This window comes from Pelobates fuscus, chromosome 2 (genome assembly GCF_036172605.1).
Source record: "Pelobates fuscus isolate aPelFus1 chromosome 2, aPelFus1.pri, whole genome shotgun sequence".
Taxonomy (NCBI): domain Eukaryota; kingdom Metazoa; phylum Chordata; class Amphibia; order Anura; family Pelobatidae; genus Pelobates; species Pelobates fuscus.
The window spans coordinates 237,530,174-237,548,232 of record NC_086318.1 but is presented as its reverse complement, the minus strand read 5'-3'; the positions used below and the strand labels follow the sequence as shown (position 1 = coordinate 237,548,232).

At 38.8% G+C, this 18,059-nt stretch overlaps 1 protein-coding gene across 2 annotated transcripts in view; it reads right to left on the bottom strand.

The window, feature by feature from the left end:
- ARFGEF3 (ARFGEF family member 3) overlaps positions 1 to 18,059 on the bottom strand; it is a 146,835-nt gene that overhangs the window by 92,115 nt on the left and 36,661 nt on the right. For both annotated transcript variants that reach the window (XM_063443277.1, XM_063443278.1), the window contains exon 4: positions 16,793 to 16,924. In XM_063443277.1, coding sequence (XP_063299347.1) covers positions 16,793 to 16,924 — 132 coding nt within the window. The remainder of the gene's footprint in view (positions 1 to 16,792; positions 16,925 to 18,059) is intronic.

Here is an 18,059-nt window from a genome sequence, read left to right as displayed (position 1 = left end):
GTGGTAACTGTGGAAAGTCTCTAGTCTAGCCAGTGACGTACAGATTGCATTCCTGTTGGCGAATAAACAATAGCAAACAATAAAACAGAAAGGTCGTAAGACTATTGTACCTAGAAACTGACAAAAATTGAGTGAAGACTGGTCCATAGAGGCAGTTGGGGAAACCTCACACAACATGCTTAAAAGCATTAAAATAAAATATATATACATTTACCAGAATTGCCTATCTTTTCCCCTACCGCACTCTGGTCCCTCAGCCGACGGTACTTCGCCTCCTTGGGGGACTGTATCCTGCCAACTGCAGGCATAGGCTAAAAGGGACTTACTCACTGGGACTGTAAGTTCTTGGTTTAGACATGAATACATAGCTTGAATGTGCTTTAATATAAAATGTGCAGTTTCTCAAAATGCTGTCCAACTGTTTATCTATGTCTGTTAACTCTTGTTAAAAGATTCTGTTCCTGAGCTTAGTTGATTTTTCTCATTGTGCTGCTGACTTGCTCCATCTTGACATTTGTCTGTTGGGACATATTATATTGTTAATTTTGAACAGAAAGTATTGGACTTGGAAATTTTATCCCACCACAGTGGAAACTACAACATTTCGACCCGAATACAGGGTGTTAATTACATAGTTACATAGCTGAAAAGAGACTTGTGTCCATCAAGTTCAGCCTTCCTCACATATGCTTTTGTGGTTGATCCAAAAGAAGGCAAAAAACTCAGTCTGAAGCGCTTCCAATTTTGCAATAAACTAGGAAAAAAAATCTTCTTGACCACAAAATAACAGTCAGATATCTCCTTGGATCAAGCAGCTATTACCCCACTAATTAGAAATGATATCCCTGTATGTTATGTTTTTGCAAATATTTTTCCAATTGCTGTTTAAAACTCTGTATGGACTGATAAAATCACCTCTTCAGGCAGAGAATTCCATATCCTTATTGCTCTTAATGTAAAAAAAAACAAAACTTTTCTTTGCCATAGATTAAATCCTCTTTTTTTCCAGCCTAAATGTGTGACCTTGTGTCCTATGTATAGTCCTGTTTATGAACAGATTTCCAGATAGTGGTTTGTCTGGCCCAGAATATATTTGTATAATGTTATCATATCCTTTTGGATGTATTGGTCGCTCGGATCGGGGCTATCAGGGGATGTAACTTTTGTCGGGAGTTTGTGTGTTTGAAGGTATTTTTAGGGTTTTATAAAAATGTATGTTTTCTGTGCCTGTAGATAGTTGAGTTTGGTATGGTGCTTGACTCTGTTGTCTCCCGGGCACAAGGGAGGGATTGTCTTGTTTTGTACGGGAGTGTCCTGGACCTGTGTATGTTTTTACTGTGGTCTACTCTCAGGTTTTATTGTGGTCTACTCAAGTCTCTTGCATGGGGACCTGCATATGGGGAATAAACGAGTTCCTGCCTACCCTCAACATAGAGCCTCATCTCACGTGTCTGGTGGGAACTTTTTTCTAGTGCCATGATATCCTTCTTTAGAACTGGTGCCCAAAATTGCACAGCATATGCAAGGTGTGGTCTGACCAGCGATTTATAAAGAGGCAAAATTATATTTTCATCCAGAGAATTGATGCCCCTATTTATACATGACAAAACCTTACTGCCTTTAGTAACTGCAGATTTACATTGCATATTGTTGCCCAATTTGTTGTCTATAACAATTCCCAAATCCTTCTCATGTGTGGTTATCCCTAATTCACTAACATTTAGGGTGTAAGTTGCTTGTGCATTCTTGACCCCGAAGTGCACAACTTTGCATTTCTCTACATTAAATATCATCTGCCATTTTAGTGCCCAATCTATCTAAATCCCTCTGCAGCAAAGCAATATCCTGCTAACATTTTATTACTTTACAAAGTTTTGTGTCATCTGCAAACACTGAAACATGACTTTCAATGCCTATTGCAAGGTCATTTATAAATATGTTAAATAAAAGCGGTCCCAAAACAAAACCCTGAGGGACACCACTTACCACTTTTGTCCAGCCTGAAAATTTACCATTAATGACAACTCATTGTACTCTATCCTTAAACCAATGTTCTACCAAGAATATTCATCTAGACCAATTTCTTTTAGTTTTAAGACTAACCTATTGTGAGGAACCGTATCAAATGCCTTGGCAAAATCCAAGTAGATCACATCCACTGCAGCACCCTGATCTATACTTCTACTTAGTTCTTCATAGAATGCAATTAGGTTAGTTTGACATGACCTATATTTCATAAAACCGTGCTGACTATTACTAACAAAGTTTTCCACAATGAATTCCTGAATATTATGCCTCAATAGCCCTTCAAATATGTTCCCAGTCATCATGGTCATCATGGAGCATAACATTGTGGTCTAAAACAGAATCACTATACCTTGCCCCCTTGTCAGCCTTCTCTAGCATATCTCCTGATCTCCAAACGTCCAAATGGTCATCCTTAGGAATAACACATGTACACAAATTATTCAGTAAAGATGGCATTCATCCTTTCCCTGTGCTGCAGGAACAATATAACTTATCACCAAGAGACATTTTCCTATATTTACGTATCAAACATATCTTACTCTCACAATTAATTGGGTTTATCGATCCACTGTCACTTAGTAATTTAGATGCGAAATGGTACAATGCTAAACTACCTCATTCATCATGCAAATTTCTCTCCCTTTGTTATATAACACTGACAGATCTGCACGAACCCACCAAATTACCCTATATGCTAAATTGGGAAGCGTCTTTAGGGATCACCCCGACTCTCAAGGAATGGGAACAAGCCATCACTTATACAAAACAGTCCTCGAAATGCGTCACGATTTGGGAAGATTACTCTAAAATGTTAATGAGATGGTATTTAGTCCCGAGTAGGATCCACAAAATTTACCCCGAATCCTCCTCAGTGTGTTGGTGCTGCAAATCTGAATTAGGCTCTATAGAGCATATATTTTTGTACTGTACTAACTTAAAAGCTTTCTGGCAGGAAATTAAAAAAACTATTCATACACTCTGCAAAATTACGTTTCCATTGACACCGGAGATTTACTTACTCCACATCATTACAAGCCTACGAGTTATACCGTCCAGAGACGCGGTACTAAATGTACTCTTAGCAGCAAAAATTAGTATAGCATCCCATTGGAAAAGTGCCACAAATCCTTCCTGTTGGAGGTTATACGTAGAGTAGATTCTATATACCATCATGAATACGAGTGGGCAAAAGGAGGTAACATGACAAACTTCTTGGATCGATGGCAAAATTGGGTATCAGTTATGGAAACTAATGCTATAGTGTAACAAGATGCATTCGTCCCCGGATTTCCTATGGTCCTTATCAACTCCCTTACCGCATTACTCATAGGCCAACAAAGGGCTGTAGGGTCATAAACCCAGGATAAACATAACAGATGTTCCATATAAGGGTAAATGTCTGACTAAATAACTAACCAACTCCTACGCATCTTACCCCCACCCACCTTTCCCTCCCTTTCTCTACATTATATTTTATTTATATGTATATGTTTACGTTATGTTATATTTCTATTCACATTATTTATATGGTGTACAGTTACTACCTACAGAGCATTTGGCCAAACACAGCCATTAAGGCCCTGATCATTATCCAGGAAACATTTTGAGAAGACATTTTAATCTCTATAAACTTCTCATAATATCACAACACCTGACACACATACTCTGATAATCGTATGTTGTGTGCACGTGTTACAGAGCTACCCAGAACCTCGATAGTATTTAATATCACGCTGTCTCTACTTCATTAAAGTAACAATAAATGCATTATTGCGAGTTGTAGGTATGATATAAATATTATGCTCTCATAAATTGCCTATATTTCAACGATTAGCAAGTTACTACCACAAAGCGAATGTAACAGATGGATACAATATCCAGCAACATTGTCCAACATTGCGCATCATTGTTGCGGCAACCATATTAATTTTTATGCTATCTCTAAACTCAGACCCATACCATGGATCTACTACGATTGTTTATATATTACCATAAACTACTTTGTATGATTATATATCACCATGTAAGATTATGTAACGGTAATATTGTAACATGTATCACCATGTATTGTATGTGTACATTTTGTTCTCTTATGCATCTCTTTATAAAACAAATAAATACTATATATTGAAAAAAAATATGTTCCCAGTCACAGAAGTAAATTTCACAGGTCTATATTTTCCAGGCAAAGATTTTAAACCCTTTTTAAATATTGGAACGACATTTTCCTTCTTCCAATCCTCCGGTAAAATACCTGAAACAAAATAATCTTGAAAGATTAAATACAAAGTTTCACTTATTTCCCCACTTAGCGCCTTAAGTACTTGTGGGTGAATACTGTCAGGCCCCGGAGCTTTATTTACATAAATTTTCTTTAACTGCTGTAGCAGGGAGGATAGATAGGTGGGAGCAGCATTATGTAGAGATTTGAAAGCAAGAACCAGAATTTTAAATCGAGCTCTATATTTTATAGGAAGCCAATGTAGGGACTGACAGAAGGGTGAGGCATGGGAGGTACGGGCGGACAGGAAGATGAGCCTCGTCGCCGCATTCATTATGGACTGTAACGGCGCAAGTTGGGAGCACGTAAGACCACTGAGAAGCGGATTACAGTAGTCAAGGCGAGAAAGGACAGTGGAATGGACCAATACCTTAGTCGCATCTGGCGTTAAGTAGGGGCGGATGTGCGCAATGTTTTTGAGATGGAAATGACAGGATTTGGCGATAGATTGAACATGATGCTTGAAGGAGAGGTCGGAGTCAAAGAGAACACCTAGGCTGCGAGGCTGTGTGGTGCAGCTGATGGTAGCATCGTTGACTTGGAGGGAGACAGACACAGGAGTAACAACACTTGAGGGAGGAAAGACCAGAATTTCAGTTTTGGTCAAGATTAGTTTAAGGAAGTGGGCAGCCATCCAGTTAGAAACAGCAGAGAGGCAGTCACATATTAACTAACTAACAGATCCATCTCTGTTTCCAGTGTACCTACACTTTCATTTTTTGTGTTTTTAGAATTGATATACTTGAAAACATTTTGGGAGTTGGTTTTGCATTCTTTGGCTATCAATTTCTCATTTTCTATTGTAGCCAATTGAATTGCCTTTTTGCAAGCGTTATTGGCTTCCTTATATCTTAAATAGGATGCCTCTGATTTGTCCGATTTAAATGCTTTAAATACCCCTTTCTTATTTTTAATCTCTCGTTTTACTTCTCTACTAAGTCACATTGGTTTCAATTTGCAAGTCGGAGTGACAAAAAAACAAAAACAAAGACATCCAGAGTAAATACATACTTCATTGTACATTTTTGTTAGAGCAACCCCTGGTTGGAGCTTAGTAAATTGCATGTGATCAATTACACAAAAAGTGGTTCAGACTGAAAGTAAGGCAATTACACAGGTTTAACAAAAAATATTTGGGAAACCTTATTGTGGGAACGTCAAATGCTGGGGTTGCAGCTCTTGTAGTTTAATCATCAAAGGCCAACATTTTTCACATCCACGTACAGGTAAAAAAAAAAATGGTTTGAACGATTTTTAAGTTGTGAAACCAAGTTGTATATCTTACTAACTGCCAATGTGGACTCATTTACATTGGTGAGACAACTAACAAAATCAAAGATCACAAGTTCAGATATCTACACTAAAAAAACAAAAAACTTGAGAAGCCCATCCCGTGCATTCACCCAATGTCAGACTTAAAATGGCAATCTATTGATCATTGATTCAAACAGAGAACGTGATAGGCAGAAATTTTATTAAAAACATAAGGCCTTTTGGACTCATACCCTGAAGTGTCTGAACCTAAGGGATTAAATAAGGGTTTTGATTTGTCAATATGTTTTGAATTTGGTTTCCCACATTGTATTTTTGTACTGGCATCATTACTGTTAATACATATCCATTCCCTTCCTCCCCCCATCTCTTTTTTTTGGAGGGGGAGGGGTGAGCAAGAAATTTTCTGTTGCTACTGCTGGTTCTCAGTTCGATTATATAAACATTTTTGTAATTGTTTCCATTTGGCATTTTGCTTCCAAAGTATATTTTACTATGTTGCATATGCTTTAACTACAAGGTTTCAATGTTTCTCCTATACCGGGGTGCAGTAAGGGCTCTGCCACCTCTTTATTCCAAATGTTAAAATGCACAAATTCATTAAAAAAACTGCAATGGATCGTAAGAGGTCTGGAAGACTGCACAGTTATACTGGCTTTTGAACAGTCTTTCGTAAAATCAGCAAATAACCCATTTGGTTTTGTAGTTCACGGACAAGTGCTCAACAAACAGAAGCATAATAGCCAGCAAAATCTCATGTTGGTGCTTTTTTATCTTTTTGTTTCTCGCACACAGTATGAGATCCTTTAAGTCTTTTGCAAATAAAATATTCATTGATCCATTTGGTAAGCAAACAGTGATGTTATCCTGGGCAATCTAGAACTTAAAGTAAGTTTTCATGATACACATTCTGGTTTAACAAAATCTGGATGGTGAATTGTGACGGCTCCAATTTAAAATTGAGTAACTTACATCTACCCACTCATCAACCTACATAAACACACACACGGTAATGTACATATGACGTTCAGCTAAATTAACAATTTATCAGGCATCATGAGTCATGATCGAGCTGCGCACTTGCTTGTTAATGTTCACAACAGACTGTTTTGTATGGATTTGCACATATTCAGGAATTCATTATTGATGAACAAGCCAGCATAATTCAACAAAGTGCCCCAAACCATGAAAAACAGCACATGTGCAAAAATAAATAATATTTCAAGTATCAGCTTAACATCCTTCTTATTGAGTCAGTATAATTTTTACAGTCTATCTGCAGAATAAAAAAATAAATCTAACATCAGCACAATGTTTGCTCTTCATACTATTTTGGAAAGAAATAGTTGAATCTCCAGAGAAAAAGCAGACTTCGCAAGCCCAGAGGATCATACATTTAGAAAGTAACCATATGAAAACACTCTTTTTAAAAGTTAAGAAAAGCAAAAACAACAACCACCACAAAAAAACAACAACAACACATTTACATACGGGAGCTGCTTGAAAACCCAACACATTTGAATGATTTAATAGTGGAGTGATAATTAAGTGCAGCATTGATGCTACATTTTATGTTGTAATGCACATTTAAGAAGTATTTTATCCCCTTTGAATATGGTAATAAAATGTTTAAATAGCTTGTTAAGAAGGTTTTTCAGCATTAATTACATAGGTGGTGCTTGCATGGAACAAGCCAGCCATTTCATTTTTTCTGCTAACTTTGGCAGATTTACTAATGGGTTAGCTTCTCCTCTCAGGTGTCAGTACTTGAAATTCCTAATGAAGCAATTAAACAATTAGGAAAATATAAGCTTACAGACATTCTTAGTATTTTGTTTTGTGACCGGTAGGAGTGAAAGTTTTCTTTCATTATAATTTCCCTTTTGTCTCACTTTACCATGTTTACCATGGGTTTACCAAAGAAAAGTCAGCCTCTCTTTATCCAAAGGGTCATGTAAACAGCCTGCTGGGGCAGGACTAACTTGAATAGGTTTAATTTTATGAAGGAAATTGCAAAAAGGAAATATATATTTTACATATTTGCAGCAGTGTAGGCCATGCCTGACACCCTAATAGTCCCTGAGCAGTATGAAGTGATAAGTGCGATAGCGATCTCTCCTTTCAAGAGTAGATCCTATTGACGTGGACGAGGGTATATCAGAACAAGCTCTTGGAGATCCTCTTAGCACTCTTGTTCCACATTTTCTAGAGTAAAGGGACAGAGAACTTTCTCAAAATCTTTCTGAAAGTGCAATGGCCCAGGCAAAAAATTTAGGATGTCACCTAAAATACTTCTACAGACACGGTATTCGAAGAGTACGTTATAAAAATAAATAAATAAAAATCAAGGATTTTTGAAATCCAGGATTAAAAACATAAGCTATGCTAGAATGCATCTCAAAACTTCTACTTCAAGGAATAATATCAGAAGTTCCACTCTGAGAAGTCTTCAAAGGGTTATATTCCACAGTATTCTGCTCTCCAAATCCTTACAACAAATGATGTTTTATCCTGAATCTAAAGAAAATAAATATTCATGCAGAAGAAATCGTTCAAAATGGAATCTCTGGCCATAATCAATAATATGCTTCACAGGGTACACTGGTTATCATCCCTAGATTTATAGTTTGCTTATTATCAGCTTTCGATTCAGTAGAAAGCAACATTTAAACCCAAAGAAACCTAATAACCTAATAATCCAACGTCATTTCTGGTTTCATTGGGTTCTGGTTCATGGGGGCATACACACATTGATCATGGCCTTTTCACTTTGTTAGTAGTGATTATGTTATTAACAAATAATTTTACTGCTAAGAAAGGCTCGTGTTGCCATTCCACTCCAATGAAGTTTGCATATTTGATATATCTTGTGTTTGCCTTGACATTTATTTCAAACATTTTGAGGAATTGGTAGTCTCCTTGTGTTGATCCCACCGTAGTGTGGAACCCTTTATTCGGTGTGTGCTGATCCTGTTTTGATTTTGAAAATATACCAAGATGGTGTCACTAATCAATCTCCAGAATGTCTGCTGATTGTGGTGTCAAAATCCCATATTCTTCAAGATATCTCACGTCCATCATTTTTGTTTTTTTCCGGGAACACTTCCAAACTGTCCCTTCAATGAGCTGATCTCTCAATTTCAAAAAGCTATGCATCTCAAGGGTGCCCATCATCTATAAGAGCTCATTCCACCAGAGGAATGGCACTGTTCTGGGCTTTGTCAGTGAAGGTTCCCTTGTAGAAGATTTGTAGGGTAGTAATCTGGTCATCTCTGTTGACTTTCAAAAAACATAAGCTGAATGTGTATAATTCCTCTGACTTTATTAATGGCTGTTACTTTGCATAAATAAATTGTGTATATTGTGGTGAATTATTGTGTGATTTTCCTTCTTCTGAGTCTCCTTGGGTATTATCCATTACTAACGTTGTCTTTCTTGGTTAGCCAGGAAAAGAGAAAATTGTTCTAAATACTTAATGTAATTTTCTTACTTTTTTTTTTTGCCATTTCCATAACTGCAACATTCTCTCTTCCTTCTGTTTTTTGTTTTTTTTCTTGGTTTCAGACTTGTTATGAGACCTGGGAAGGAGGCATATTGTCTCTTAATAGTATAATTGCTTTATTAGGGATTTCCTGTCCCAACACCTGAGGGTTGGCATCATCATCATTTCAACAACAGGTGTTAAAATTTAAATTTATACCACTCACAAACTGAATTAAAGTCAAATAGCATCTGTCAACAGCAAGCGTAACGAAAACACTGATGTCACTAACAGTGGGGTACAGCCAGCACTTTGCAATGGGCTCTCTAACTCTATTTGGTCTGGTTGTGGAGATTTAAATAACTATGAAATAAACTGTAATGAGGAGTGCGATCACTTGTGACGGCTGCTGGGACTGAATAGAAATGTTGACATCGGAGCTCCACTTTATATTAACTTTTGTCAACCTCATGCTTGTCAATGAGACCAAGTAGGCCCTACTTTGTCTAATGTTATTTTAGGATTGTGTTGGAATGTCAATGAAACGCAGTCAGTATCAGTATTTCATAAACATTATATCTTTATGAAATATGGATAAGTCACAGAGCCTCTTTAACCCCTTAAGGACACATGACATGTGTGACATGTCATGATTCCCTTTTATTCCAGAAGTTTGGTCCTTAACCCCTTCAGGACGGAGTCAATAGTGCACGTTCTGATCAAAACAAAACGTAAACAAAAACTGTAATTTGCGCTATATGTCTGTTCAACCGTAATTCACCTCTTTCATATTAAATGCACCCACACTTATTATATATCATTTTGTTCAGGAGAAACAGGGCTTTCATTTCATATAAAATATTTATATATGAAACAATTTATTATGAATAAAATTAAAAAAACTGTGAGAAATTTGATTTTTTTTTTAATTTGTAGTTCCGCCTCACATTTTAGCTGTAAATGTCATAATACTGTTAGGTTTTACTGCAACAAAATGCACATATTTGTAATCAGCGATGTCTCACGGGTACAACAGTACCCCCCATTAACAGGTTTTATGGTGTTTTGGAAAGTTACAGGGTCAAATATAGAACGTTCCATTTTCAAATTGAAATTTGCCAGATTAGTAATGTTACCTTTGATACGGTGTGGTAGCCCAGGAATGAGAATTACCCCCATAATGGCATACCATTTGAAAAAGTAGACAACCCAAGGTATTGAACGTGGGGTATGTTTAGTCTTTAGTAGCCACTTAGTCACAAACACTGGCCAAAGTTAGCGTTCATATTTGTTTTTGTGTGAAAAAAGCAAAAAACGAATATTTGGCCAGTGTTTGTGACTAAGTGGCTACTAAAAATGACTGGACATACCCCATTTGCAATACCTTGGGTTGTCTACTTTTGCAAATGGTATCATCATGGGGGTAATTCTTATTCCTGGGCTACCATACGGTCTCAAAGGCAAAATAACTAATCTGGCAAATTTCAATGTCAAAAAAATGAAATGCAAGCCTTATATGTGACTCTCTAACTTTCCAAAACACCATAAGATCTGTACATGGGGGGTACTGTTATTCTCGGGAGATTTCACTAAACACAAATATTAGTGTTTTAAAACAGTAAAACATATTACAACAATAATATAGTCCACAAAAGTGCCGTTTGTTTGTAAAAAATGCAAAAAACTTCACTTTTACTTAAAATATCATCGTTGTAATACAATTTACCAGTTTTAAACACTAATATTTGAGTTCAGCGAAGTCTCCCGAGTAAAACAGTACCCCCTATATACAGGTTTTATGGTGTCTTGGAGAGTTACAGGGTCAAATATAGTGCTTGCGAATTAAATTCTCTGCACTTTCTCCCTGTGTTGTCAGGCATGTCAATCAAATTTTAATTATTCAAATGACATAATTATGTTAAAAAATTACTTAAATATACACGTAGAATTTTAATATATATGCATTTATAGGTATTTAAATTCTACGTGTATACTAATGTTATCTTTTATGTAATTATATGTATTTATCTATATATATATATATATATATATATATATTTGCGGTTATTTGTATTTTATATATAGATAGATATATATAGAATGTCATTCTAAGTGTATTCTGTTTCCAATATATATATATTAATAACAAAATACAGTTAGAATGAAATTACATATGAATATATAATTTATTTTAAATTTTGTTTCAATATTTTATTTATTTAATTATTTATCTTATTTATTATTTTAATTATACGTATATATATATATATAATATATATATGTAGATCTATTATATATATAATATATATACATATTATATATATGTTACGTCATTCCAAGTGTATTTTAATACTCTTATATATATATTAATATTAAAATACACTTTGTATGAGGTTACATATATATAATATGAATATATATTATATATATAATATATATACATATATTATATATATATATATATATATATATATAAATACTTGTATTTTATTTTAACATGTGTATTTTTTTTTTTTTTATACTTTCCTACCAGCAGGGGGACTGTCTAATATTTTAGACAGTCCCCCTGCTGGCAGATCCATAGCCAGCTATAGGGGGCCATGTGATCGCTCTTTGAGAGCGATCACATGGCCCCCGGGGGCCTCATTTGCCGGAGGGGGGCTGCCTGGGCTCTCAGGCAGCCCCCCAGAAGAGGATCGCGGCGGAGGTAAGTACACAGTACCTCCTGGGGGCTTCAGCCGTTACGGCGTTCTATGCCGCCGCAACGGCTTTAAAGCCCTTTAAAGCCGTGACGGCATAGAACGCCGTAACGGCGTTAAGGGGTTAAGGGGTTAAGAAACTTTCTTTAAAAGCATTACTTGCGGGCGGGGCCTGACCGCTGAACTGGATGTACGTGGGGCACCTCGGCTCCACGATGCAACATCAATAATCAGCCCAAAAATGCCTAAAATTGCCTTGTTTCCCCTGGAAAAAATCCAGCAGCTGCAAGAAGGCACAGGGGACCCGAACAATACTCGGCGCAGTAGTCGGCCCCCATCCTACCGGCGATGCTTGCTGGGCAGATGGGATTGCGGCCTGTCGAGAGGCTCTTGCGGGAGAAACGGCTGATCTCCCGTACTTAGTCGGGACCTCCCACACACCTGCTGAGGGCCTAGACCCCCCCCCTCTTTGGGCCGGGTGAGTTATTTAAAACATCCAAGCCATGTACGGATCAACCAGAGACCGCCTCATGGCAAAAATCAAGATGGCCACCACGCCCATTACAAGCAAAAGATCAGCAGCGGCAGCATTAGAGCGACGGCCGGGCGCTGTCCACAAACCGAAGCAGACCAAACCACCAAACACTGACAGATGTCTGCAAACACCCTCTTCGCCTATCAGCCAAATTTAAAAAGCGCACCTCCATCATGTGGGCTCGTTTAATCTCTACACTGCCTGAGGCAACATCTTTCACCGCTACCGGCGGAGCTGTGGGGACTTATTTGGGACTCCAACTCTGCTCAAACATAGAGGAGAAACGGGCACAAGAACAGGCTTAATTTTCTACCAGAGGCTGATGCCAGCAGACACAAGAGATCAATTGCACTCCTTGCCAACAAGCACCAAAGCTACCAAGCGATCAAAGTGAAACATAAGGGATTTGAGTACAGCCAGGACGCCAGCCGAACTAGCAGAGCTGCAGGAACAACTAAGCGGTTACTAAGCCTATATAATTTAAGTCCTAGCAGAGCACTGGATATCCTCTATGCTAGCATTTCATTTTTTAATTTTTAACATTATTATTTCTGAGCATATCACAGTTGATCTTAACCCTGCAGGTCCGCACAGAAACCACCTGTAGATGACTGAGCCCACCTGTACGTTTCAACCTGTATAACTTACCTGGCTAGTCCAGTAACTCGCTGACCCCTGGTGGTTAAATTCAATCAGAGTAGAGCAATCGGTACCTGAAGTTACTTTTGCATAGCCTATAATCTAAGCATATATATGTATACTATGGTTTCACAATACTTACCCTTGATGTCAGTTTATATGCCAGTTGTCTATTATTTATGTTGCCATCTTACTGACATAATCAATGTTTAACCAAGAGTCAAGCATGAATAATTGTCAGGATCATCATTGTGTTTTACACGATATTGTGTATTTGGCTCTGGCTGGGATCGAACCTGAGTTGCCTGCATCCCAGTCAGGATCCTTACATTGGTCTCCACGCATCTTTGACTGTTTCTAGATGTTCTTGGTATCCTGTAGTCTGAGCCTGTTTGCCTGGGATTTGCACACCTGTTCCTGGTTCCATGATCATTGCTTGAGACTTCCTATTTAAACCCCGCAAGTCTGGTCCTCGTGGTCAGATCGTGTTTCCTGTTCCGTTTGGTTTCACTGCTGTTAATCTGACTCCTGGTTTTGATCTTCTGCTCGTCTACTGTTTTCGCCTGATTGCCGCCAGCCCTGACTTCTGATTCTGTTACCGACTACTCTTCTGGATATCCCTTGTCTGTACTGCGTTCCAGGAAGCACTGGTTATTTCAGCCCCAGTGCACTGTGTCACACCCTTGGGGATTTCTGTCCTGAGTCCCCTCGGTCTGTGCCGAATTGCAAAGGGTGCCTTAACTCTGCCTGCCGGACTCCCACTCCAGGTAAGATCCCTGACAGTACGATCTGACCAAATGGAGTCTGCAGAGTTGAGGATTACCGTTGCAGCCTTGACCCAGCAAGTTTCCCAGCTCACCCAGGCTTTGCAGGGCTTACAGCAGGAGCTGGCTTCCCTTAAAGGGAGAGTAACCTATGACTCTGGACTATCTGAACCGCTGGTTGCTCTACCTGAGAAATTTTCTGGAATCCGGTCTAAGTTTGACACCTTCAAGGTTGACTGTGAGGTCCTGTTTTTCTTGAGACCACTTGCCTATGCCACAGATGCCATTAAAGTGAGGACAGCAATTACCTTATTGTCGGGGCACCTTAAGATTTGGGCCCACCAATTGTTACTCACCAAAAGCCCAGTCCTGGATTCCTGGGAGTCCTTTATTCGGTCCCTGGGGCTACAATGCAACAAGACACAAAAGTCCTATGTACAGAGAACACCTACTGTTGCTTCCCATATATTGCAACCCGGACTGGAAATGGTTTACACTACTCCTTTCACTCGGACTGATGTTACTACTAACCCTCCCACTCCCAAGTCTCCTGAAATGCCTGAAACATCCTATACATCTGGCAGCGAGGCAGAAGAACCCATGGAGATTGGACTGGTTAGGTGCCGTCAGTCATCTCAAGAAAGGGCAAGAAGGGTGGCGCATGGACTGTGTTTTTACTGTGGGGAGAGAGGGCATTTAATCTCATTTTGTCCCATTCGTCCTTCTAGGCCTCGGGTTCTCCGTCTGGGTACTACTCCGGCATATCCCATGAGACCTGTCTGCCAACATGCTGCCTGTCCTTGCTTGACCACTTTGAACAATCCTCCGTCTTCTACAGTTGTTGCTCCTGAGGATGTGCTGGAATCAGTTACGAAAGAACCCGAGATCGCTATTTCCACTAAAGAGTCTGCTTCTAGGAAGGCAAGCACCACAACCACTACAAGTCCTATCAAGGAAGTCCCTCCTGCTGGTTGTACCTATGCCTCTAATGGGACTTTAGTCCGGAAGGAGGACTTGGAAGTTTTTGAAAAGGCCCTAATAGCTATGACCTCCACTCCTAAGGGTACTACTAAAACCAAGAAAACTAAAAAGTAACCTCCTGGGTCGTACTTGCCTTCCTCTTCTCGCCTACGGCGTCTTTGAAGGGGGGGTAATGTCAGGATCATCATTGTGTTTTACACGATATTGTGTATTTGGCTCTGGCTGGGATCGAACCTGAGTTGCCTGCATCCCAGTCAGGATCCTTACATTGGTCTCCACGCATCTTTGACTGTTTCTAGATGTTCTTGGTATCCTGTAGTCTGAGCCTGTTTGCCTGGGATTTGCACACCTGTTCCTGGTTCCATGATCATTGCTTGAGACTTCCTATTTAAACCCTGCAAGTCTGGTCCTCGTGGTCAGATCGTGTTTCCTGTTCCGTTTGGTTTCACTGCTGTTAATCTGACTCCTGGTTTTGATCTTCTGCTCGTCTACTGTTTTCGCCTGATTGCCGCCAGCCCTGACTTCTGATTCTGTTACCGACTACTCTTCTGGATATCCCTTGTCTGTACTGCGTTCCAGGAAGCACTGGTTATTTCAGCCCCAGTGCACTGTGTCACACCCTTGGGGATTTCTGTCCTGAGTCCCCTCGGTCTGTGCCGAATTGCAAAGGGTGCCTTAACTCTGCCTGCCGGACTCCCACTCCAGGTAAGATCCCTGACAATAATATACAAAAATTGTGCAGTCTGAATCTATGTCTATTAACCTAGAATCGCAGGTATCTGCTGTTGTGGCAGTGTTGGCGTGTATGTATTCTCTATGCACACCAAAATAAAGAATTAAAAAAAAAAAAAAAAAAAAAAAAAAAAAGCATTTCTTGCTTTTACAAAAATGTGAGGACTATTATACAGGTATTTAAAAAAAAAAAAAAAAAGAACATGGACAAAGCACTTTTTAATCTGTTCTATAGCAAGAACAAAGAAATAAATAAAACAATAATAATAAAATAACATGCCTCTGTATGTATATACTTATGTTTTTACAAGTTATATTATGTGATACAATAGCATACTAAACTAGCACATCCAGCTAGAAATTAGAATAGGAATATTTAGTAACCGAACGCAAGTAAAATAATTATTGTAAATACAAAGGTTATATTAAATAAGACTGCAATATCAAACACTATAGTGCAAATACGACTGCTGTACTAGATAAATAGTGATTAAAGTTCACATTCTACACTATTAACCATAACTAAACATTACTTGCCACTGCAAATCTGTCACACCTACCAGGAGTGATTTTCAACTCGACAATGGCTAGTTGATGAGTGGAACTTTTGAGCCCTGTTATAAACTCCACATCTGCTATATTAACACCATACCCTGCATGTGCAGCATTAAGCATAAACTTGCTGCATTAAACCTGTACCCACTACCACAACCCCACAATGTGCTGTATACTTAAGTAAAATTATATTACGTAATAGGATGCATTATTTCTTTCTAAATATGTCAGGAGACTAGACCAATGAAAAGTAGCCTAACTCAGGCCTTGGGATTTTCAGGACCACACTTAGGGCCTCGACCCAGTTCAGCCCAGCAGGCTACGCCACTGAATGGAAGACCCTAAGCACTAAACCCAATACATCTTAAGGTACTAGTTTTGGTGCACAGATGTTGGCCCTTTTCCAGGACAAAGTTTACATTTGGTTAAAAACAAGTCAATGACAGCCTGTATGACAGCTACTAAAGTCTTTTCATCTTCACAAATTTCAATTTTCGAAAGAATCATGCACAGTGCCATTAAAATCCGCAGCTTCTCTGCAAGAAATATTGGGTTGGCTGAATGCAGCAATTGCCATGCATTATCCATGTGCAGTCAATGCTTCTCCAAAAGATGAATCTGACTAAACAAGAGTAGTCAAAACGGATTACTTTATCAGAATAAACGTAAGTTTTCAATATAAGAAACAAACCGCCAGTGTTACAAATGTCAAGGAACACATCAAAATATTTTGTTTTAGTTAGAGTGTCCTTTAACTACAAGATGATACTCTCCCATTACCAGCATACGAGACTCTTTACAGAATGTGATTCGTGGATTACAAACCTTCATAACTTCAACCTGCAGATCTTCATGAAGTGATGGTGTTACTTTAACGGAATTCAGCATTTGGTTAAGTAGCTGCTTCTCATCAGTGTCTGTTTCCACGGATACAAATCTGTCGTCAGACAGAAGCTTCTATAATAAAAGAGAAACACAGAAGCCATGCGTCAGCTGGGAGTTCACTAACCTACTGATGTGTGACTAGGAAGGCTTGAGCATGGAGAAAATGTAGCTTCATTTTTATTCAGGAGTCATTAAACATAAACAGTCAGACCATTCAGCATGGAAAAAGAATGTTTCATTTTCAAGCAGAATTAGTCTTTGCACTCAATTTGACCAACACTTCTAAGTCAGGTATTCAGTTTCAATTTGAGCACACACACTAAATGTATAATTTTTTTTTTTTTTTTTAAATGTTTTATTTTTGCAGTGCATATAATGAGTACAACTGGCTCTAGGTACCCCAACGGCATTCCTGGAGCTGCTTGACATATAAAACAAGTAGGGTAATTGCTAGACAGTGCACATTTTTTTAGTATAATAAGAGCAGGATAAGGTTACATGTAGATAATACACTCTTTTCAAGTGTGCAAGCTTTGTGTAAAATAAAGAGTAAGTAAGCAGGTTCAAGATTTCCCTGTCGCATAGGTTTAACTCACACAATAAGAACATGCTAACACAATAAACGACGTAGGGTTAATTCTTACAGGCTACGAATTAAACAGGGCTGGTCTAGTATGTCCACCCCAGTGATTGGGGAGTCTCTAACAAGCTGTGCATACGTTAGTTACTGTATACTACCCTTCAAAATTCGCGCAGTTGCTATTTATTAAATAAAGGCATATTCAGGCATCATTAATATTTAAATAGCTATCACTAGGCATATGACAGTGCATGAGAGTTAAAGTATTTAAGTGGCATGCTGGTAGAGCAGGGTAGACATTCTGGGTAGAGATTAGCTAACACGTTTAATAGACATTATGTTATCTAGAAGTTAGTGAGCCTTAGATGAGCCACATATTAAATAGTCACTGTTATCTGGGGTTCGCTCAAGTGTCTCTCGAGTGTCCAGCTGCCCGGTACAGTCCATGTGCTTGGTAAGTGGCGTGGCAAGGTCGATGCTGTGTAGTGCCCGGTTCTTGGCACAGTCAGGATTTGTCGGTTAGTGGTTCCATTATCCGACGCCTTCTCTCAGGAGGCAGCTTGGGTTCACCGGTGGGATTCTGCAGGTAACCACGTTGTGGGCGCGAGGGAGAATGTCCCTCCAGCC